General features: G+C 38.8%; 1 protein-coding gene across 12 annotated transcripts in view; it reads left to right on the forward strand.

The window, feature by feature from the left end:
- The window catches only part of YAP1 (Yes1 associated transcriptional regulator), a 108,765-nt gene extending 98,113 nt beyond the window's left edge, over positions 1 to 10,652 (forward strand). For all 12 annotated transcript variants that reach the window (XM_057552370.1, XM_057552372.1, XM_057552361.1 and 9 more), the window contains 3 exons: positions 1,372 to 1,499; positions 4,909 to 5,021; positions 6,893 to 10,652. In XM_057552370.1, coding sequence (XP_057408353.1) covers positions 1,372 to 1,499; positions 4,909 to 5,021; positions 6,893 to 7,131 — 480 coding nt within the window. In that variant the 3' untranslated portion in view covers positions 7,132 to 10,652. The remainder of the gene's footprint in view (positions 1 to 1,371; positions 1,500 to 4,908; positions 5,022 to 6,892) is intronic.
- The last annotated feature ends 9,524 nt before the right edge of the window (positions 10,653 to 20,176 follow it).

A 20,176-nucleotide genomic window follows, 5' to 3' on the forward strand; every position in this document is an offset into this window, starting at 1 on the left:
TATAGTGGCATGTCTTAAAATTAATATAATATTGAAATAGTAATGAACATAAATGGTATTTTAATATATTTGCAACAACTAGAGCATGATATGAAAATGTTTTCTATTGATGAAAAGCTGAAAAGTCAAAGGTATAGTAAATACTACTGTTTGTTCCCTATATTTATAATTGAAGAAAATGCTAGATTTCAGTTATAGGTTAATGAAAATAAAGATGTAATTTTTTTTCTCCATCCAAGTTCACAGACCCTCTGCATTCTGTCATGATCCTCCGGTTAAGAAACCCATTTAAAGCGTGGGTTATCTAGAAGGCAGAAACCTGAGTAAAAAGAAGTGGTTGTTGCATAGTCTAGAAGTGGTGGTGCAGAGCTCAGAGAATATCTCCACTGCTTCTGGACCCAGTGGTGACTGAGAGTGAGGGTGCTGGAGATGGTGTGTGCCTCAGCAAGCAGGCTTGGCTCAGGAAGGCTGCAGGGGGTGAGGTAGTATCCTTTGTGATAAAAAGCCATAGTTCAGGTCAAACCAAAGATGTCGAGGGAGAGAAAGCTGATGCTCCAGCAGAGTTGAGTTTATGAGAGCTTGAGAGGCACGGTGGAAATCCTCAGGGCAGGGAACAGCGAACAGATGAAAAGATGAGGAAAAGAACCGGGTGGCAATGAAGGTGTAAGAGTTGGCCAGAGTGAGGTGAACTAGCCTTGAAGCCCCAGGCAAATATAAAGCTGAGGCCTGGAATGTTTGGAAGCACGTTGAGGCAGCCCTTCTGAAACGATCAGGGTAGTAATGGCCCATAGCTTTTGCTCAGTTTCCAGGTAGAATCTTGCTGAGAAATTGTTGGATGCCCCAGAAGATAGCTCAAGATTGAAAAACCTGAAGTCAGAATGAGCTACTTGATACCAAAGTGTAAAACAGTGCAGGAGGGCAGTGAGGAGTGTTGGTGTCTTGGTAAATCACCAAATTTTGTTCTTTTGACTTTATTTTTATTACTGGTGCCAAACATATAAAACCATATGAGGGTTGTTAAGTAAAAATAAGCTTTAAGAAGAATTCTTTTTTTAAAGATCAGACTTGCCATCCTACCCCAAAGGAGGGATTTAGGAGTGTCTGCCAGAAAAGGAAAATACCAAAAGGAAGCTAAGTAGTTAAGTATATATGTTTTGGGGTTAATAAGACTAATTAAACTTTCAGTTTATATAATTTAATGTTTAATCACTTGAAATGGATAGAAGAACCTGGTCCTTCTGATTGGGAAACTCATTAACTTTTAGATGTTAATACTTCAGCTTTATATGTACAAGTTTATTACTTTAAACCTAACGATAAATTTGTTAATCAATAGATTGATTCTGTTTATTTGTGTTGATTTTTTTCTAGGAATTAGCTCTCCGTAGCCAGTTACCAACACTGGAGCAGGATGGTGGGACTCAAAATCCAGTATCTTCTGGGATGTCTCAGGAATTGAGAACAATGACGACCAATAGCTCAGATCCCTTTCTTAACAGGTTGGTAAGAGTTGCTACTGGCCAACATCTGAAAAAGATCATAGTTTTAAGGTGATTCTCCTCAGTACTTGTAATAAGCTGTTTGAACATCTTTGTGGGCCAAAAACCATAGCTGTAAATGAATCTCTCCATAAATGGCTAGTACAGTAAAACTTGAGGATTGAAGGCTGGCTCATGTGAGAGGAAATGAGTTGTTCAGACTTGTAGAGGGGATACTTATTCACAGTCATGTGTTTGCTTGTGCCTATACTGTTGAAAAACAGTTACTTGCAGAATCATGAAGGAACATGTGAATGCCTTTCTATAAAAGCAAATGAACTGCATCTTAAAGCTACTTAGGGCTGCATCGTAAGGATCATTAGAAGGCATTTTCCACATAAGTGTTCAGCCTGAGAGGTTTCACTGCAGGAGCGCTGTAAGGCCTCATGTTCTTAAGGGCTGTAGGTCAAGGAGATAAAAAGGAAGGTTGTGCCTCTTTCAAATAATGTATTAATATTAAAGAGTATTGAAAGTAACATAGTTTAAGGATGATTTTTAGTGAGTTACCACAAATCTTGGGTTTCAGGCATATTGCAAAGATGTTATTATATGTAGGGCTATGTTGAAAACTGCAAGTGGAGACGGAACATATTCTTTGCCTAGAAGGCCGTTTAAACTTAAGATTTGACTACAATTCTTTCTTCTAGATTGTCAAATATTTATGGAGTTTGAGCTTTTTAAAATAAGGAACAAATGCTTTCTGGTCTTTGCTTTTGTTTTTTTTTAACCAATTTTAAACAGTGTACTTTTTAAAACATTTAGAGGTATTTTTGTTTAAGAAGGCTATAATGCTACCCTTTCCATTCTCACCAATTGAATTGAAAACATCCTGATCCTAAGAAAAACAAAATACCTTGTCATACCAAAATATTTAGTACAGTAGAATTTTCTGTCATTTGCTCTGTCTTAAGGTTAGTGCTGGTGCCCTAATTGGTAAGTTTGGTTTCAAAGGCCATCTAAAATGTATTTAAGTTTGTATTTACTCTTGTGACATATGCAGTTTAAAGTTCTGCCAAAAATTGAGTGTATTTATATAAGACTGTAGTTCTAAGCTTAAACTGAGGTTAATTAGGAAAGGTCATAGCCACAGAACTTTCTTTTCCACAAAGGAAATTTCAGATCAATATAATTGCAGTACCCATCTTATTGAAGGCCTGTATTGATCCAGGGATAAAATTAGACCATTTGGGGAAAAAATGGATAGACTGCATATCCTCCTGATAGTCATTTGTGCAGATTCTTTCTTAAAACTTTCGATAAGAGCTGAGCTACAGTTTAAGATTCTATTTTCTGGTAAAGATCGCAGAGTGGAACATTACCAGTGTTGTTAGTCTCAGGGCAAAACCCCATGTCTACTCTCTGTAGTACCCCCAGTTTCTAAAACACACATCTGACTATAACATTTTTCTTTTCTGAAACTCTTGATGGTTTCCCCACTGCCCATTATTCGATTTATACATATTCCTTAAGCTCTAAACACTTGTTCCCCTAACTTGCCATGGAGTTGACTCTTAATGGTGGTGGAACATCCCCTCATCTCCCTTTTACTCTGAGCTCTTTCAAGGCCAGCTCCCACGTCCCCTTCCATGAAACCTTTCCCCTGTACTTTTCAAGCTTACTCCTCTTTGTTCTGAAAGCACTTTGCTCACGTAGCCCTTGTATATGATTCATTAATGGGTTTGTTCACCTCCCTCCCTGAAGTTGTGAGCCTCTCAGAAAGCATCAGTTGTAGATTTTTGTTGTCGTTAACCTCTGTATCCTCAGACTAGTCTAATCCCTATCGCGTAGTAGCAGATGCTCAGTGAATGTTTATTGAAGGGAGGTGGGGGGCGGCAGGGAGCAGTTCCTAATCAGGGAAATGGCCGTGTGAACTCAGTCCTCAGGAGTGCCCATGTGCTTCCCCTGAGGCTTGGAAAGAACTCTGAACAACTGTGTAAATTCAGCTATTCTGTAACAGAGTCTTGAGTGTCTTGATATGTGCTCCGTGCCTAGCAGTGGGAATAGAGTGATGACTAGGACCAGGCCCTTGTCCCAGATCAAGACAGGCAAAATAAAAACAAACCACATCCTGAGACCTTCTCCAGAGTAGCTGCATTGTATACAAATGGTCTCAGAGGCAAATGTGTGTTTTCTTGGATCTGTGTGAGGCTTTTGAATCTTGCCAAAATCTGACAGAAGCATTAAACTAGTGGTTGCAATATACAGAGTGAAGGGGAGGGAGAACAAGGCAAGTGCATTGAGTAATTTAGGAAAGAAATTTAGGGGGCTGAGCTTTCGACCTTGAGCAACAGTTAAAGCTTGTTTTTAAAGCTTAGTTATTTTTTGTTTAAATTTTGTGTAAGCTAAACAGCTGTTTAAGTGTCCAAGCTGTGGGGAAAGTTAGAGTTTGCACTGTACTCAGAGACCATTAAGAACAATTGCCTTTATTTCACACTTTGCCATAAGATTTTCTAGAATTAGTAGAGCCCCCAATTTTACAGGCGATGCCACCTGGTGTCTGCGTGCTACTAGGTTAGGAGAGTGTCGTATTTATGAAAGTAATAGTCTAAGGATATTTACCATACTTGTATGTAAATCTGTGATACTTTTCATTTAGCCTAAAGTAAAAATCTGTCTTGGCTCATATTTTTCTGTTTTTCTCAAGGTATGTGCCTTGTAGTTTTTTTGTTTTTTGTTTTTAATCTTTCCTTCAACTGGAACTCTCAGGACTCCTATCTCATGCTAAGGTGTTTGTTTGTGGCTCCGAGCCTTTCCCAAACAGAAACAAGGAGATCAAGCTAGGGAGTTCAGTTCTTATCGGCAGTGACTCATCTGTTTTGGCCCAGTCCAAAAAGAAATTCTGGTTCTTTATTTTGGTTTGATTTTTCTGGCTTAAACTCTCTGCATGAGAGCTAGGAATTTAGCATGAATCTAGTGCAGACCTGTCTCACCACCCACCTGGAGGCTGTGTTTTGACCTATGCCTGTGACCACCGCCACTTGGGGAATTGAGACCTTGTAACAAATGAGCCATGTGGAGCCCCTAGATTCAAATGATACTAGAGAATATCTACACAAGAGAATTTTCTGTCACCTAGGAAAACTGGAAATATCTTTCTTTTCCCTTATTGCCACCAAGCCCAGAACCTTAGGAGAAGTTTTGGCCCCCTAAAGTTGCCAGTTTCAATTAGGATTAACTTGTCTGTTTCACCTCATAGCAAAAGAGCTTTGTATGGGCCCTGAAGGAGGGTGCTTGTTTCAGATGCTGCAGGGCAAGAATTTTCACTAATCCTCTTTGAGAATCATGTTGGTACTCAGCAGGTGTTTATATTTTTACCTTGAAATCATTTCTTAAATTTTTTGTGTTGGTCTTCAACTCTCATTCTTTGTAGTGGCACCTATCACTCTCGAGATGAGAGCACAGACAGCGGACTAAGCATGAGCAGCTACAGTGTCCCTCGGACCCCAGACGACTTCTTGAACAGTGTTGATGAAATGGATACAGGTTGGTATTCTTTATTCCTCTTGGTAATCTAGCTTTCAGTCAGAAATAGTCATTGTATTACCAGGTCTAATTAAACTATTGTGAGCAAAGATTATTCAGAAGAAAACCAATGAAGATCCTGTAAACTTCAATTCAAATTGAGTTTGCTTTGTGGGGTTTTTTTGTTTGTTTTTTTGGCATCTTGTAATTTAAGTCTTTTCCCAGTTTTTAAATGTCATGAATATCTCAGCTCTATTTGACATGACTTATTTTATATTTTAGCATTTAAAACATTGAGTTAATTGACAAAGCAGTTGAGGACCCTATTAGAAGTCTCTGTTATATGGATTTGTATTCTTTTTTCTGTTTTTTTTTAATAATTTTTTTTTTTTTTTTTTTTTTTTTGGCTACGTTGGATCTTTGTTGCTGCTCGCGGGCTTTCTCTAGTTGCAGCGAGCAGGGGCTACTCTTCGTTGCAGTGCGCAGGCTGCTCATTGTGGTGGCTTCTCGTTGCGGAACACGGGCTTCAGTAGTTGTGGCTCGCAGGCTCTAGAGCGCAGGCTCAGTAGTTGTGGTGCACGGGCTTAGTTGCTCCACGGCATGTGGGATCTTCCCGAACCAGGGCTCAAACCCGTGTCCCCTGCATTGTCAGGCGGATTCTTAACCACTGCGCCACCAAGGAAGCCCCTGGATTTGTGTTCTTAATTTTGGAGAAGATCTCTATATGTGATTCATATGTCTCTATATGTGATTCATTGTCTGCTTCCCTCTTTTTTGTGAGGGTCTTTGGTCCAATTTAGGTGGTATGGGGCTCAGGAAGCCAGGTAGGAAAGGCTAGGTGGTGGGGCTTACCTACTTTAATATTAGAATAGTTGCAGGGATCTTGCAGAAGCTAAGAAATACCTGCCTCACAGGGGTAATTATAGAACCCTTTTTCCTGTAGCTTACCCGGTGACCCTGGACTTGGCAGCTATCAGAGGGCACGAATTGGCGGGGAAATGAAGCAGTTCTCCAGCTAGCTAGTTCTTTAGCTGGCAGCTTCTAAAAGTGTTTGGCAAGTCTTCTGTACCTGTGCTCATCCAGCTCATGGCTTTGATGCTTCTGGGAATCCACAGTGCACTCTCTTCATCTAAATCTTAAATCATCCACAGGAGTCGCTTCAGACCCATCTCATTCATAACACCTTTCCTGACTCCTCTGTCCCCCCCATTTCTCTCTTCTCTCTAAACCTTTTTAACACTTAATGGTTTATATTAGTTTTTCTGAAAGCATGTTCCATTGAAGTGTTAAGGAATGTTAACATTGTCATGGGCAAAAAGGTTTCTTGGCAAGGTAAGTTTGGGAAACCTAGAAGCAAAGCTAGGAAGACTTATCTATCCAGGGACTTTTTGGGAGGCTTGTTTTTACTGTTGTGAATGTGAATCTCCCAAGGGTGGAATAGAGTTTCATGCAGTTCTTTTATTCTGTTCCCCAGTGTGTACTTCAGAGAAGGACAGGTCTATACCATTCATTTTTATATTTTATCTTATTATGGTGGTGCATACCTGGAAGAGAGTCAAGTAGTGATGCTGTTATGTCATACTTGTTCTTTCTCTCTTGCTGTATATAATTTTTCAAGGAATTTTTTTTCAGGACCCCCTTCACTGCTCAGCACATAGTAGTAAGCAATCAAGCTTGTTCAATATCTGAACAATTTTGAAGCAAAAGGAAACTTGCGTTGTTACTTTGCTATCTGTCGGTTGTTTGACCTTAAGTAAACTGTGGGCCAGTGGAGGAGGTCGGTCAGGAATGCGTTTCTTTCCCTGTGCATTTATGTATACTCACATGATACAGCTCTGATGTTAGCTTTTCAGAAAGGACCTATTCTCTTTCTCTCTTCCTGTTCCATCTAGGTGACACTATCAACCAAAGCACCCTACCCTCACAGCAGAACCGTTTCCCAGACTATCTTGAAGCCATTCCTGGGACAAATGTGGACCTTGGAACACTGGAAGGAGATGGAATGAACATAGAAGGAGAGGAGTTGATGCCAAGCCTACAAGAAGCTTTGAGTTCTGACATCCTTAATGACATGGAGTCTGTTTTGGCCGCCACCAAGCTAGATAAAGAAAGCTTTCTTACATGGTTATAGAGCCCTCAGGTAGACTGAATTCTAAATCTGTGAAGGATCTAAGGAGATATACCTGAAATTTCCAAATAAGCCGGTTGTGATCTTCTGGCTAATACAGAAAAAGATGAACAAACGTCCAGCAAGATTCTTTCATCCACTATTTTGCTCTTCCTTGTCCATTGCTGCTGTTAATATATTGCTGACCTCTTCCATATTTGGCTCTAAAGAATCAAAAAAAACTTTTTTTGTTTCTTTTGCTATTATAACTACTGTTTGTTTTGGGGGCTGGGGGAAGTGAGCCTGTTTGGATGATGGATGCCATTCCTTTTGCCCAGTTAGATGTTCACCAATCATTTTAACTAAATACTCAGACTTGGAAGTCAAATGCTTCACGTCACAGCATTTAGTTTGTTCAAGCAATTGTTTCTTCAGCTGCCTTTGGCCAGTGGAAAAACATGACTTACTGGTCTGACAAGCCAAAAATGTTGTATCTGATATTAAGTACTTACGCTGATTTGAAGAGATAGCTGAAACCAAGGCTGAAGACTGTTTTACTTTCAGTGGGTTTTTTTTCCTCCTAGTGCTATCATTAGTCACATAGTGACCTTGATTTTATTTTAGGAGCTTATAAGGCTTGAGGTAATTTCCATAGAAATATATTAATTATTGCCACATACTCTAGTATAGGTTTTGGTGGGTTTTATTGTGGTTTGTTGTTGTTGTTGGTTTCTTTTTTGTTTGTTTTTTGTCTTGGTTGGGGTTTTTATTGTTTTGGGGGGTTTTTTTGTTTTTTTCTTTTTTTTTGTTGTTGTTGTTGTTGTTGTTTCTCAGAACTTAGGCAAATTACCATTATAGTGAAAATGTTTATACTTGTAGCTTGGGACAGTTATTGTAGTTCCTTTGGTAAATCTACATGTCCTGGTTTTTTTTACCATCTTATTTAAATCTTGGTAATCTGCTCTCTCTATATATACCCACACACACACTTATAATGTTTATGATAGTGTGATAGCAGAATGTATCTTTTTTTTTTTAAGTTTTCCCTACTTTCCAATTTATTTTAAAATGGTAGCTTTGAATGTATGCATTTAGAATACATGACTAGTAGTTTATATTTCACAGGTAGTTTAAATCTGGTTGGGGCAGTCTGCAGATGTTGGTGGTAGTTTAGTGTTCTAGAAAGGGCTGTTATTATGGGTAGTGTCTAGAGGAGTCCTGTATGCCCTCTGGGCACACAATGGATATTATCTGATGAATTTGAAAGAAGCAAACGAGAAATGGCTTTATTATCCCCTGGTTAGTCCCTCAGACTAATTTTAAGTCTTGATGGGAAATCACTGAGTTAGGTTCATAGTGTACATGACAGAAGTAAGCTTTATATAGTGGTTTACCTTCCTTTAGCTTTGAAAGTTTACCTTTGCCTTAGTTTTGGAAGTAAACTCTAGTACTTTAGTTCTCTTTTGTAATGAACACATTAAGGACTACATTGAAATATTGCCTACAAAATCATTCTTCTAAGACTTGCTTCTGCTTCTATATGCTGAGAATTGACCCTGGATAGTATATAGAATACTGTAAGGTCATAAGTTAGCCGGTAAAGTGATCAGATTAATGTATATTGGTAGTTGAATTTAGCAAAGAAATAGAGATAATCATGATTATACTTTTATTTTTACTGGAAGAGATATAACTAGAGTATGTGTCTACAGGAGTAATAATGTTTTCCAAAGACTATTTTTAAAGGAACAAAATGAGCATGAATCAAACCTTCAGTATAAGCTATGAAGTAATACTTGGTTGTGAATTATAGTGGTATCAGCTAGCACCTCTAAGATTAAGGGTCTTTCAGTGTTTCTAGAGTAAGCCCTTATTTTCAAGGGTTTATAAGACATAAAATCTCTTTTCCTGGCTAAAACTGCTATGAAAAGCCTCAGCTTAGGAAGACAAGTGTTTTTTTTTTCTTTTTGATTACAGAATCTAAGCATTTTGACCCTTCAATTTAGAGGAGTGCAAAAGTTGGAAGTAAGAAGTTTTATATTAAGTAATTTCAGTGCTCAAAATGCAATCACTGTGTTGTATATAATGATTCATAGGTCGATCATTCGTAATAATTGACTCTAAGGCTATTATTAAGAAAACAGAAGAAAGATTAAATCTTGAATTAAGTCTGGGGGGAAATGGCCACTGTGCAGATGTATTGATTTTTTTAGAGGAATAATGAAATTCTGCCTAGAATGCATAATTGAGTTTATGGATGGATGATACAGCATGTTGGCTTTTTTATGTGCAGAAGATCAAAGCTACTTGGAAGGAGTGCTTACAATTTGCCATTAAGCCACAAATTAAGATCGCATTTTATATATCAGCAGAGTAGCTTTAGATTAGGGGAGAGGGTGGGAAGGTGGGAGGGGAGTTGTGAAGACTTAGTGGGACCTTGATAGAGAACTTTATAAGCTTCTTTTTCTTCAATAAAGACTTGTCTTGCATCTTGCTGTCATTAAAGTCAGTTGTTCCTAAAATTTTAATCACTTAAGTACACCCACAAAACAAAAATATGGAGTTCTTCATTTCCTCTCACCTTTAATTTACCCAGTTATACCTCAGTGTTGAAGCAGCACCATGGTACCTAACAGACATGGTGCTTTGATCTTATCGTACCCTCTGTACTCACCTGAAGGAGACCTAAGCCTTCCTCTTTCTGAGTTTGAATCACAGCCTTGATGTGCTCTTCCTTGTTTTATGTCCTTATTCCTAATGTAACGTGTTTAACTGCTTCTTGGTTGTATTGGGTGGCATTGGGATAAGATTTTAACTGGGTATTCTTGAATTGCTTTTACAATAAACCAATTTTATAATCTTTAAATTTATCAGCTTTTTACAGTCGTGTTCTTTTTAGTTAGTGCTTCTTAGATCTACTTATGGTTGATGGAGCACATTGATTTGGAGTTTCAGATTTTCCAGAGCACTATTTGTTATAATTACTATTTTCTAAATATAGTGCCTTTTTAAAAAAAGGATAAAAAGAATATAAGGGAGTGACTTTTATATAAACGATGTTGCTGTTTTAAGTATTCATACTAAATAGATGCATTCTATATGGAACCTTGGCAGAAACACTGAAAAACTATTTAATTGTGTAATTCATACCAATCAGTGTTGAAATTCAAACAGTGCAAAAGTGGGAGGCAATATCAAATGATTTACAATTTCAGAGCTTCTGCACATCTGAGAAGGAATGCTCAGATCAATTTTATCTTCCATAAGCACGGTTTTTAAAGAGTTGTGGGTGTGCCTATCTTAACAGTTGTTTTCTGTATCTTGAAAAAGTATTCTCCACATTTTAAATGTTTTATATTAGAGAATTCTTTAATGCACACTTGTCAAATATATATATATAGTACCAATGTTACCTTTTTATTTTTTGTTTTAGATGTTAAGCGCATGCTCATATGTTAGGTACTTACATAAATTGTTACATTATTTTTTCTTATGTAATACCTTTTTGTTTATATGGTTCAAATATATTCTTTCTTTAAACTGTTCTTTGTTGTTTTTAACGATTAATATATTTAAAACTTTTTTGGCTTCTTAATGGTCTTCCAATAGAACAAGTACTAGTAATAAAAGGTGATTGCAGTGGTAACCAGTAGACAGATTAAACTTAAGGTTGGTTTGGCATTTGGAACTTTTGTAGTATGGATATAATTCTTTGAACTTTATGTTCTGTACTCTTCCTGTAGACCATCCTCATCAATAATAGTGTGTAAGCTGAATTGTATCAGCTTCATTCTTAAATGATTTTACTTCATGTAACAGCACAGAAGAAACTGCTGTTTCCTTCAAAATAGCCTTTGGTTTTATTTCTCCAAAATATTCTCTTAATGATCTCCAAAATATAATACTTATATTAGTGAAAATTATTAGTTATTATTTTATAAATAAAAACACACACAAACTTAAATGGTAGGTCCTAAATTTTGAATAAGAGGTAGATTTCATTGTCTTTGAAAATGGTTTACTTCTGTGTTTGTGTATATAATATCTTCAATTATTGACACATCATTTTTGGTGAGGCAAATCTGAAAACAGTGTTTTATTATGTATAATTTCTTTATGGTAGTAGAACACTAATTTTGTGGAGCTTGAAATTTATCGTTCCCCTTGTGCAAAATGTAGTGGTTATAGATTTTAGCTCAAAACCATATGTTGTATCTATAGACATTGCACCTCTTACTAGGGAGTTGCTCTAAGAGGTGGTGTGCTTTATGTTGGATGACTTGAAGTCATTCTGGAGCCTGTGAACCAGAATTGTACAACCTTTTAGGTAACTGATTTAGTCAGTCTGAGTCAGTAAAATACTCAGGAGAAATAGCCTCTAGAGAGAACAAGGACTGGTAATAAAAGGAAACATTGGTGATAACTGCAGGGGGTGGTCAGCAGACCAGTGAGTTACATTTAATCTCCCTTGATTTCCATCTTGTCAGCTAAGGTTGTAAAAGAAGGTCAGCCCCAAGGGCCCCCATCACATTTTCTTACCTCCTGTAATGGCAACTAGACCATCCCTGGTCCTGGCAACTGTCAATTATATTGAAAATCTGGCTTTATTTGGTATTTATGGGTAAATTCACATACTGCTTTCCCCTGGGCTTCAGGGTTGCATGTGCACTGGTGCTTCTGGAATCAACCATGTCTTTGGCAGGGTGTCTCCATGTTGGTCCCTATCCTGCTTTAAACTGTTGGCATTTAATTGCTTTATTTAAGTAATCCTGAAAAACTTGATAATCTTCTTCAATTAAAAATTTACTGAACTAGATATCAGATGAGAATTCTGTGACATTTAGTACTACAGTTTTTTCAAATCAAACATGGAATATTTTTTGCCATATTTGGATACAAAAAGCTCTGATATAAGTAAAATTAATATTTTTCTAACCATAAACATAGCCTTAAACTGGCAAACTTATACTACCACGAATGAAAACAGTTGCAGAATCAAGACACTAGCAAAACAAGATGATATTGAAAAGATACTCTGCATTTTTTAATGTCATATTTTAACCAAAGACAAAACTCCTGAACTAGGTGACTTGACATCTAAGCTGTGAGGACCCTGTTAGAAGTTCAAAACAAAATGAAACAAAACTGGATCTGTGTGTGTGCTATTTGGAGATAATCTGAGCAGAGTCTACTTCTGTAAAATTCCTAAACAGCTAACCTGGCACTTGGAATTTTTTTTTTTTTTTAAGTGAAACCATTAAATACTAGAGTTACTGTAACTTTGTGAAGTTGATACTGGTTTATATGCAAAGTAAATGAATGGACAGTGCTTAATTCTTACTAAAGGAAACCTCTCTAAGAAACAACAAAAGAAAAAAATAGCATCTAAATCAGGAAGATGTCCTGTTACTTAACGTGACTTTTAAGGCTGTTAAATTATTTCTTAGGGTTAGGACACAACTTTACCCGTATTTCCTTATGTCTCAAGTATATTTTATGTTGAAACTATAGTTCCTATGACCTTCACAGAGTCCCTATAAAGTAGTCTATGAGTTAAACATCACCTTTTGAGTATAATTTTCATTGTAGGATATTATTAGAAATCACATCTCAGTTCCATTTAAGGATGTTTTTATTAGTTACAAATCAAGTTCCTGTATATAGTGGATTTAGACAGGATTAAAATGATGCTCTATGTAGCCAGTTAGAAGAGAAATTCATTTTCTCAAAGCTGTGGATTAAGTGGCAGAATCTGAGGAAAAAGCACTGCTGCATTTCAGTAGTATCTCCGTGAGCTACCGAAGCCAACGTAGTGATAAATGGACTAGGAAACTGGGCTGAAGATCATTTCTCCTTAAATGAGCTTTGTAGCAACTTGTATTTAAGCACCACTTTCTACCAATTAAGAGGTAAGCGTATCTATAGCCAGGGCTCAACAGAGGCATCTCATTGGCTCAGTGATGAAGATCTGAATGATGATCAGAATATCACAGCTGTATGAGATTCCAATCACTGGGGTGCCCATGAATCAGGACCTTAGATCTTATGAAAGATACAAAGAATCATATTCATGAACTGCCAGCCCACTGAGTAGCTTGAAGTCACACTGTGCAAAGCTACATGTGCAGTATCTTCTGAAGGAGGCCCTCTGCTGAAGTGTTTTCTCTGGACACCAACAAGTCTCTTGAGCCCTATAATATAACCTCAACAAGACTGGCCAGAGTAGAATATGGACTTGAGATTTAGTTGTCTTTTACAATCCAAACCTTACACAGCATGAGCCCATGTACTGTCCAATCGAAAAACAGCTGATGCCTCATGGGACATGCGTATGTTAAACAGCTCCGAACTCCCCTTTGAGGGTACATCTTTGATCTGGAATGGAGTGGAAAGCCCTGGCTACATCTGGAATGTTGTTTAGGAAATTTAACATTGATTTGAACTAAAAATTAACTATTGACCAAATCCCGATCAGTCTTCCAAAATCATCAAAGTTCTCAAGGCCTGAACATTTCCAACAGTTTCATCGTTGTACCGTGCTAAATGTGGCAAATTTCAAAAGCAGGTTCTTCCCCATCAAGCTGACATCCCACTGCCATCACTTACTGTGGGGCTTGAAGACTCTGAAACTTTTGCTATCAGGGGTAAAGTGAAAATACTATAATTTACACAGCCTCTGACACTGGTTATAAGGACCAAAACAAAATATTATAGGGATAACTGGTAAACTATTGACATTCTTTAAAAGCAATGTTGTTTTTCAACATGAATACGATCTTTCTCATCATCTTGTTTAGAGACTTATGTTGTTATCGGATAATTCAAAATGGTCCTTCAAACTTAAGTCAGTCTACTCAGGGTACTTGCATAGGTACATGAACCTCTGCCTGCTCTCGTTAATATACACAGCAAGTAACCTACTCCTTCCCATTTTTATGTAAGTATGCTGTTTGTTTTCAACAATAATGAAGAATATTCTATAATAGTTATCAAAACACTTGTACATGTTACCTTATTTGATCACACCAAGTCCTATAAGATATGTTATAGGTATTACTGCTATTCCTAACTAAATGCCTCAAACCTAGGTCCAAATCCCACACTATGTGAAGTGACTGGTAGAAGTTGAGGGCATAGCCCATAACTGGGAAACTTGCGTGTACAGGCTAACCATACTCATGGGGCCTCTTCCCTATCCCTTGCCCCACTGCAGACGGGACTGTGCCTTCCACACAGAGGTAATCCTAGAAAGACTGCCACAACAATGACAATGCTCTAATAGGTTATTAAGTCTTCTGTCCATTTTTAAAAATCACGTGTACGTAGATTTCAGCAAACACACTACCAGGTAATATTCTAGTCTTGAGCAGTAAATGGTATGGTAACTTCCTCAAGTTGCTCACAAAATAGATAAGACTGCTAAGTGCTGAAGAGAAGTTCACACAATGTACCATGAGAGTATTGTCTAGGGAAAGATTACTTCCTCCTGGGACTACGCTCTTATGGTAGACACAAATCCCTGCCATCATGGAGTTTACCACACTCCATGGCCAGGACCAGATGATAATAGTATGTATTGAGTGCTCACTATAGGCCAAGCACTTTCCATGTATTAACTCATTTAATCCTGGCAACAACCCAGTGAGGTAGGTCCTATCCTAGTTCTGCAGATAAGAAAACTGGCATAGAGTTCACACACCTTTGAGTAGTGGCTTTTGGGCTCCAAAACCTGACCTCTTACCACCATGTGCTGTGTATGGCTTGAGTTCCTGGGTGAAAACTTTTAATATTCAATGAACAATGGAGGCCTTTGAAAGTCTTACAATACCATCAAAAATTATTTAAAGTACAGGCTATCCAATCATAATTTAAGGACATTATGATTGAACTTACCCGAAGGGTAACAAAATGGGCAGAACACAAGAGAGAAAAAAATATAGATACCTGCATATACAGTCCCAGAGATTAACAGTGAACTCAGGGTACCTTTGATCCACTCCCATAATACCATGGGTCAGTTTTTTTCTACATGGCAAATGGAAGACAGGAGGGGAAGTCATTTCAAAGGCAACTGAATTAGTTTCTCCAATGGTATAACCAGACTTCGCTCAGACGGTGAAGTACTGCAGATGGTAATAATTCTATTTATCATACAGAGATAGAAATTAGGAAATCTGGTGTCTGAGCAGATTCCTAACTTGTGAAACTTACCTCAAGCAAAGAAAAACTATGGAAAATCTAACCTCATGAGTCCGCCAAGAGTAGCTACTCATAGGCTAAAAGGCCATGACCCCATTGTGGCGGGGGGAGGAGGGGTGGGTCTTTGAACAGAAATGGAGCAACTAAAAGGCCTGAAGAAAACTGAAGTCACAGACTTACTGTCAACAAGAGGCAGTAGTACTTCCATATGTGCTAAAGCAAAAATCCAGTCGAAACTCTTCGGCACTGCCCACAAGTTGAGATGTGAGGTCGGCACTTCAGTGACAGCACAAGCATCTCAGCTGGTGTGCAGCAATCACAAGCCAGTATGAGCAGAGATGACACTTGAAAAGTATCTTAAAGTACTACCTCAGTTTAACCTCACTTCTGTGTGGATCCCTGGAGACCAGTGGCAACAGACCAGTGCAGCTGTGCCACCAGAGAACAGGTGGTAGGTGATAGATGGTTCCAGAAGCTCTCAAAGGTGGCTGCCTATAAGAGGAGTCACAACAAGACCTCGGTGGCTCGGTGTTGATGAGTTCCTAGTACCCTTCACAGTTCACTCCTCCAGAGAGGCATAAGTCCTGAAGGAACTGTCTCCGGCCTTTCCATTCAAGAGAAGACTGGATCGTGTCCGGGAAAAAGATAAATGAATTTGTAGAGTAAAACAAATGCCAGAGAGTAAGCCACCCACATAGGAGAAACTATTCAGTCAATGTATAGGGAGAGCACCTGCTAGGTGGAAGGTATTCTGTTGGGTGTGGAGTCAGAGTGATGAACAGGGCAACATCCCTGCGCTCATGGAGCTGACCATCTCAAGGGAGAGGCCGACCTGAATTTCACAGTTATCTAACTATGATTGAGATCGTTGTTAACCCATAAAGATTTTGGGAGCCATGAGAGATGTGTTGGCTAAATGGAGATAAAAAATAGAGGCTGCTGCTCTGTTAATCCTGTTTTGTCATGAAGAACAACTGACTTAGGTGATGAATTTAATGGGCAACTCTGGAGTGTGTTTGATCTCATTAAACTCTGACACCCAGGAAACTCCACAAATAAGCTCAATCCACGACCCCTTTAAAATCAAGAGCAAAACCGAAAGAAACCCAAACTAACATACAACAGTTCCAAATGCACAACATGGATCTAAAAGATTTGTCACTTCACGGTTTTTAAGTTCAGGTCAAATCCCATTAGAACATATCTGTATATAGTTAAAATAAAAATCCCTGGTCCTACCCAAAGACTCTCATTTAAAATTATAAGTACAACAAGAGAATGTTGGCAATTCTGTTATTTCATCCCTAACAGGAATTGACCTCATTTCTCCAATTGGCTTTGTGTATTTTAAAATTGACCAGAATGCCATGTGTGTGTTTGATTAGCACTTCACACCTTGTTTACAGTGTATGGCGTTTGGGGGGGTGGGGGGGCTGCTTTTGGCATCTGTCCAGCTGTTCCTGATGAGGCCTCCAGGCTGAGAAACCTCCCTTGATCGGGACAAGTAGGGCAAAGGCCAAGCTGACTGAGTAAAACATCAGATGGTCCTGTTTTTTCCTTTTTCTTTTTTAAAGAAATGCCCTAAAGCCTGAGCTGGACTCCTAGAGCTCTCTTTATTCTCCAGAACCAGCATCTAGGAAAGAAGAGACTTGTTTATGGTACTGCCCTTTCCCCTTGGCCACAGCAGAGTGTTTTTCCTTTGGGCTAACGGTGTAAATGGCAACTGGTTTCCAAGACTATTCGACTCACATGGCTGCTGAACTATTCAGGACTGATACTAACAACTTCCCTTGCACCACCCCAGGCGTGGGGAGGCCTCATGGGGCGTTGGTGGGGAGAGAGCCTTGCCGGGCAAGGGGGCAGGGTAGCCGGGAGTGAGGTCAGCACAGTCATGACTGGGGAGACTGATCCATCAGACTCACAGAGGCAGACAAGATGGTATAAGACAGGGTTCATCCAGGTTTCAAAATCAGAGAATGGAGGAACTCGGGAGAGAAGAACGAGGCCCAAAAGTTCGGAGAAACTTGCTCAAAGCCATTCAGCTAATAAGTGGCAGAGCCAGGAACAGAACCTTAGACTTTTGACTCCCAATGAATTTATCCTGTTAACTACATTGGTAAAAATCACATAGAGTCAAAATTACACTCAGAAACTCCTTAAATTGCCCATATATAGGACAACAAGATGCTCATTTGGAAAGCAGGCACTTAGGACTACGACCGAGGGAAGGAAAAGCCAACCCAGATCACCAGTTGCAGGATTGCTCTGGCGCCTATTTTTATAGAGTGGAAGGGTCCATGGAATCACCCAGGCTTCTAAGACATTATTTTTTTCGTGCTCTCTTCTCTTTATCTTCAGAATATATAGTTTGTGTGAGTTCAGTGGATGGTAAGGTGCCCACTATGCGTCAGGAACCCTACTGGCCAGTGGGGAGTTACTGCTACTGCTACTGCCAGTGTTACTGCTGATAATAATAATAATAATAACCAAGCTGTTAAGAGCTGAGTATATGCCAGCACTATTCTAAGAGATTTATTAACTCCTCTAATACCATCGATGAATAAGCAAGTGCCCACTTTCAAAGAACTCATTGTTTAGGGAAGTGGTTGAATATTAGAATCCCTTGGGGAGCTTTAAGAACACCCTAATGTGTGGGCTCTACCTCCAGAGATTGTGCTTTAATCGGATAGGGGGATAGCCTGAGCACCAGGATTTTTTGAAGCTCTGCAGAAAATTCTAATGTGCAGCCAAGATTGAGAAACACTGAGCCAAGGTAAAGCACACAGATGTGTAAACCCGCAGTGACAGGTGAGTGTGCCACAGTCTGGGTCATCCCTGTGTGCTAAGAGAGCCCATAGGTGGGACACCTGACCCAGATACCGAGAGTCAGGAAGAGATTCCCAGAGGAAGTGAAATGTGAGAGAGCATCACTCCAGGCCTCTCTCACCAAGGTGTGTCCAAGGGGGCGTCTGTTCCCATCATGCTGCTTTGACTCACAGCTACCCAGCTGGCCCTGTCCCAGATGGAACCTTTTAGTTTTAAAGAGCCTGAGCCAGTTAAGGTCAAACCAGCACTTGTGAGGGTAAGAGGTCCCCCCACAAAGCCAGGCACTGGCTTTCACACCCGACAGGAGGTGCCTATTTTCTGCCTGGGTTTGCAGTTCAGCAGCAGAGCCTCTGTGCCCAGGAGGGACTGAACAGGACTGGGCATCAGGGAGAAGGGGGCTGGCTTGTTTGAGGAACTTCCCTTCTTGGCGTAACCCAAGTTGGGGTCTTGACCACAGAACTCCTGATTAATATTGCAGCTGCTCTATAAATGAGATGGATTTTATGTGCTAATTTAGGGACTGAGAACCATTCATAACATTGCTTTTGATGGGTAAACATTCTAGTTCCAAACAATCAACGGGCAAAGAATTCTTAGAATATGTTCCAGCTATGGAAATTGAGTCTGTATGGTATACATTACATTCCGAGATATTAATCAGAACTGATAAAGTGGGTATAAGATGTAAAATATTGTATTTTATTTTATTTTTTGGTCCCACCACGAGGCTTGCGGGATCTTCGTTCCCCGACCAGGGTTTGAACCCAGGCCCTCAGCGGTGAAAGCACGGAGTCCTAACCACTGGACCGCCAGGGAATTCCCAAAATATTGTATTTTAAAATCCACATTTGGCCTAACTACATCAATGTGCCATACACCAAATTGTTTAACACGTAGAACAAAATGGGAGGCTGGTTAAAAATTTACTTGAAAACATTTTGCAAATTGACTAAAACTTTAAAATTTTCAGACTTTCTTTCTGTTGATACATTTTGAATATTTTGAAAGCAAATTATACACACATGACAATGGATGAAATGAAACCTCCTGGCCTTACTGTAAGTGACCTTCAGTCCTGGAGGTGAGAGACATGGGACGTGCAGATCTTCTCCGAGGCAGTGGTGAGTGTGAGCAGGCCCTTTATCTGCATCACCGCAGGGAACTCAGTAGCCCAGGGGCCCAGGGAACAAAGATAAGTGATGGGAGATCCGATTTGAAGTTGTCTAACAAGATTACCAGTAGTTTCTGCTTCTAGCACCTTATCCCAAGAAAAGAATTGAAGATGTGTGTAAAGATTTAGCAAAACAAGAGCAAAAACTCTGGGAATAATTTAGTTTTCCAAAATGGGAGATTTGTAAATACAAATTTGTAATTTGTGATTACAAAATTAATTATGTAATATCTATAAAATAAAATACTATGCAACCATCAGGAATGATGTTAAAGAAGCATATTGATTGACATGAAAAGATGTTTATAATATTGAATACTCTTTGACGAAAAGACAGGTTACAAAGTTATATTCCTAGGACCAACCTCATGACTAACACAAAGCAGTACTGAGTAGCGAAACAATAATATTAAACATTTATCTCCATTTTTGTTAAAAAAAATAGCTAAATACATTTTTAAAAGAGAATTATAGACATTAAAGTGTTTACAGAGATTATCTCTGAGTGGTAGGATTATATGTGATTTTTATTCCTTTTTATTTATCTCTATTTGCTCATTTTTCTACAATGAGTGTGTATTACTTTTGTTAAGTTAAAAAATAAAAATAAAAAAGCTTCAGACTTGTGACTTATAAATCTCTATGTCTGTCTGTGAGTAGATGATATTCCTTCAGGGGATTTATATTTCTGAAGACCTTGTAAAGTGATGCATCTCCAATTTGAAACTTTGCTCATCACTTACTTTAAATAAGTACAGTTATTACATGTGATTTATATCTCATAAAGCCGTTTTTTTTAAAAAATTAATTAATTAATTAATTTTTGGCTGTGTTGGGTCTTCGTTTCTGTGCGTGGGCTTTCTCTAGTTGCGG

This window comes from Balaenoptera acutorostrata, chromosome 9 (genome assembly GCF_949987535.1).
Source record: "Balaenoptera acutorostrata chromosome 9, mBalAcu1.1, whole genome shotgun sequence".
Lineage (NCBI taxonomy): Eukaryota > Metazoa > Chordata > Mammalia > Artiodactyla > Balaenopteridae > Balaenoptera > Balaenoptera acutorostrata.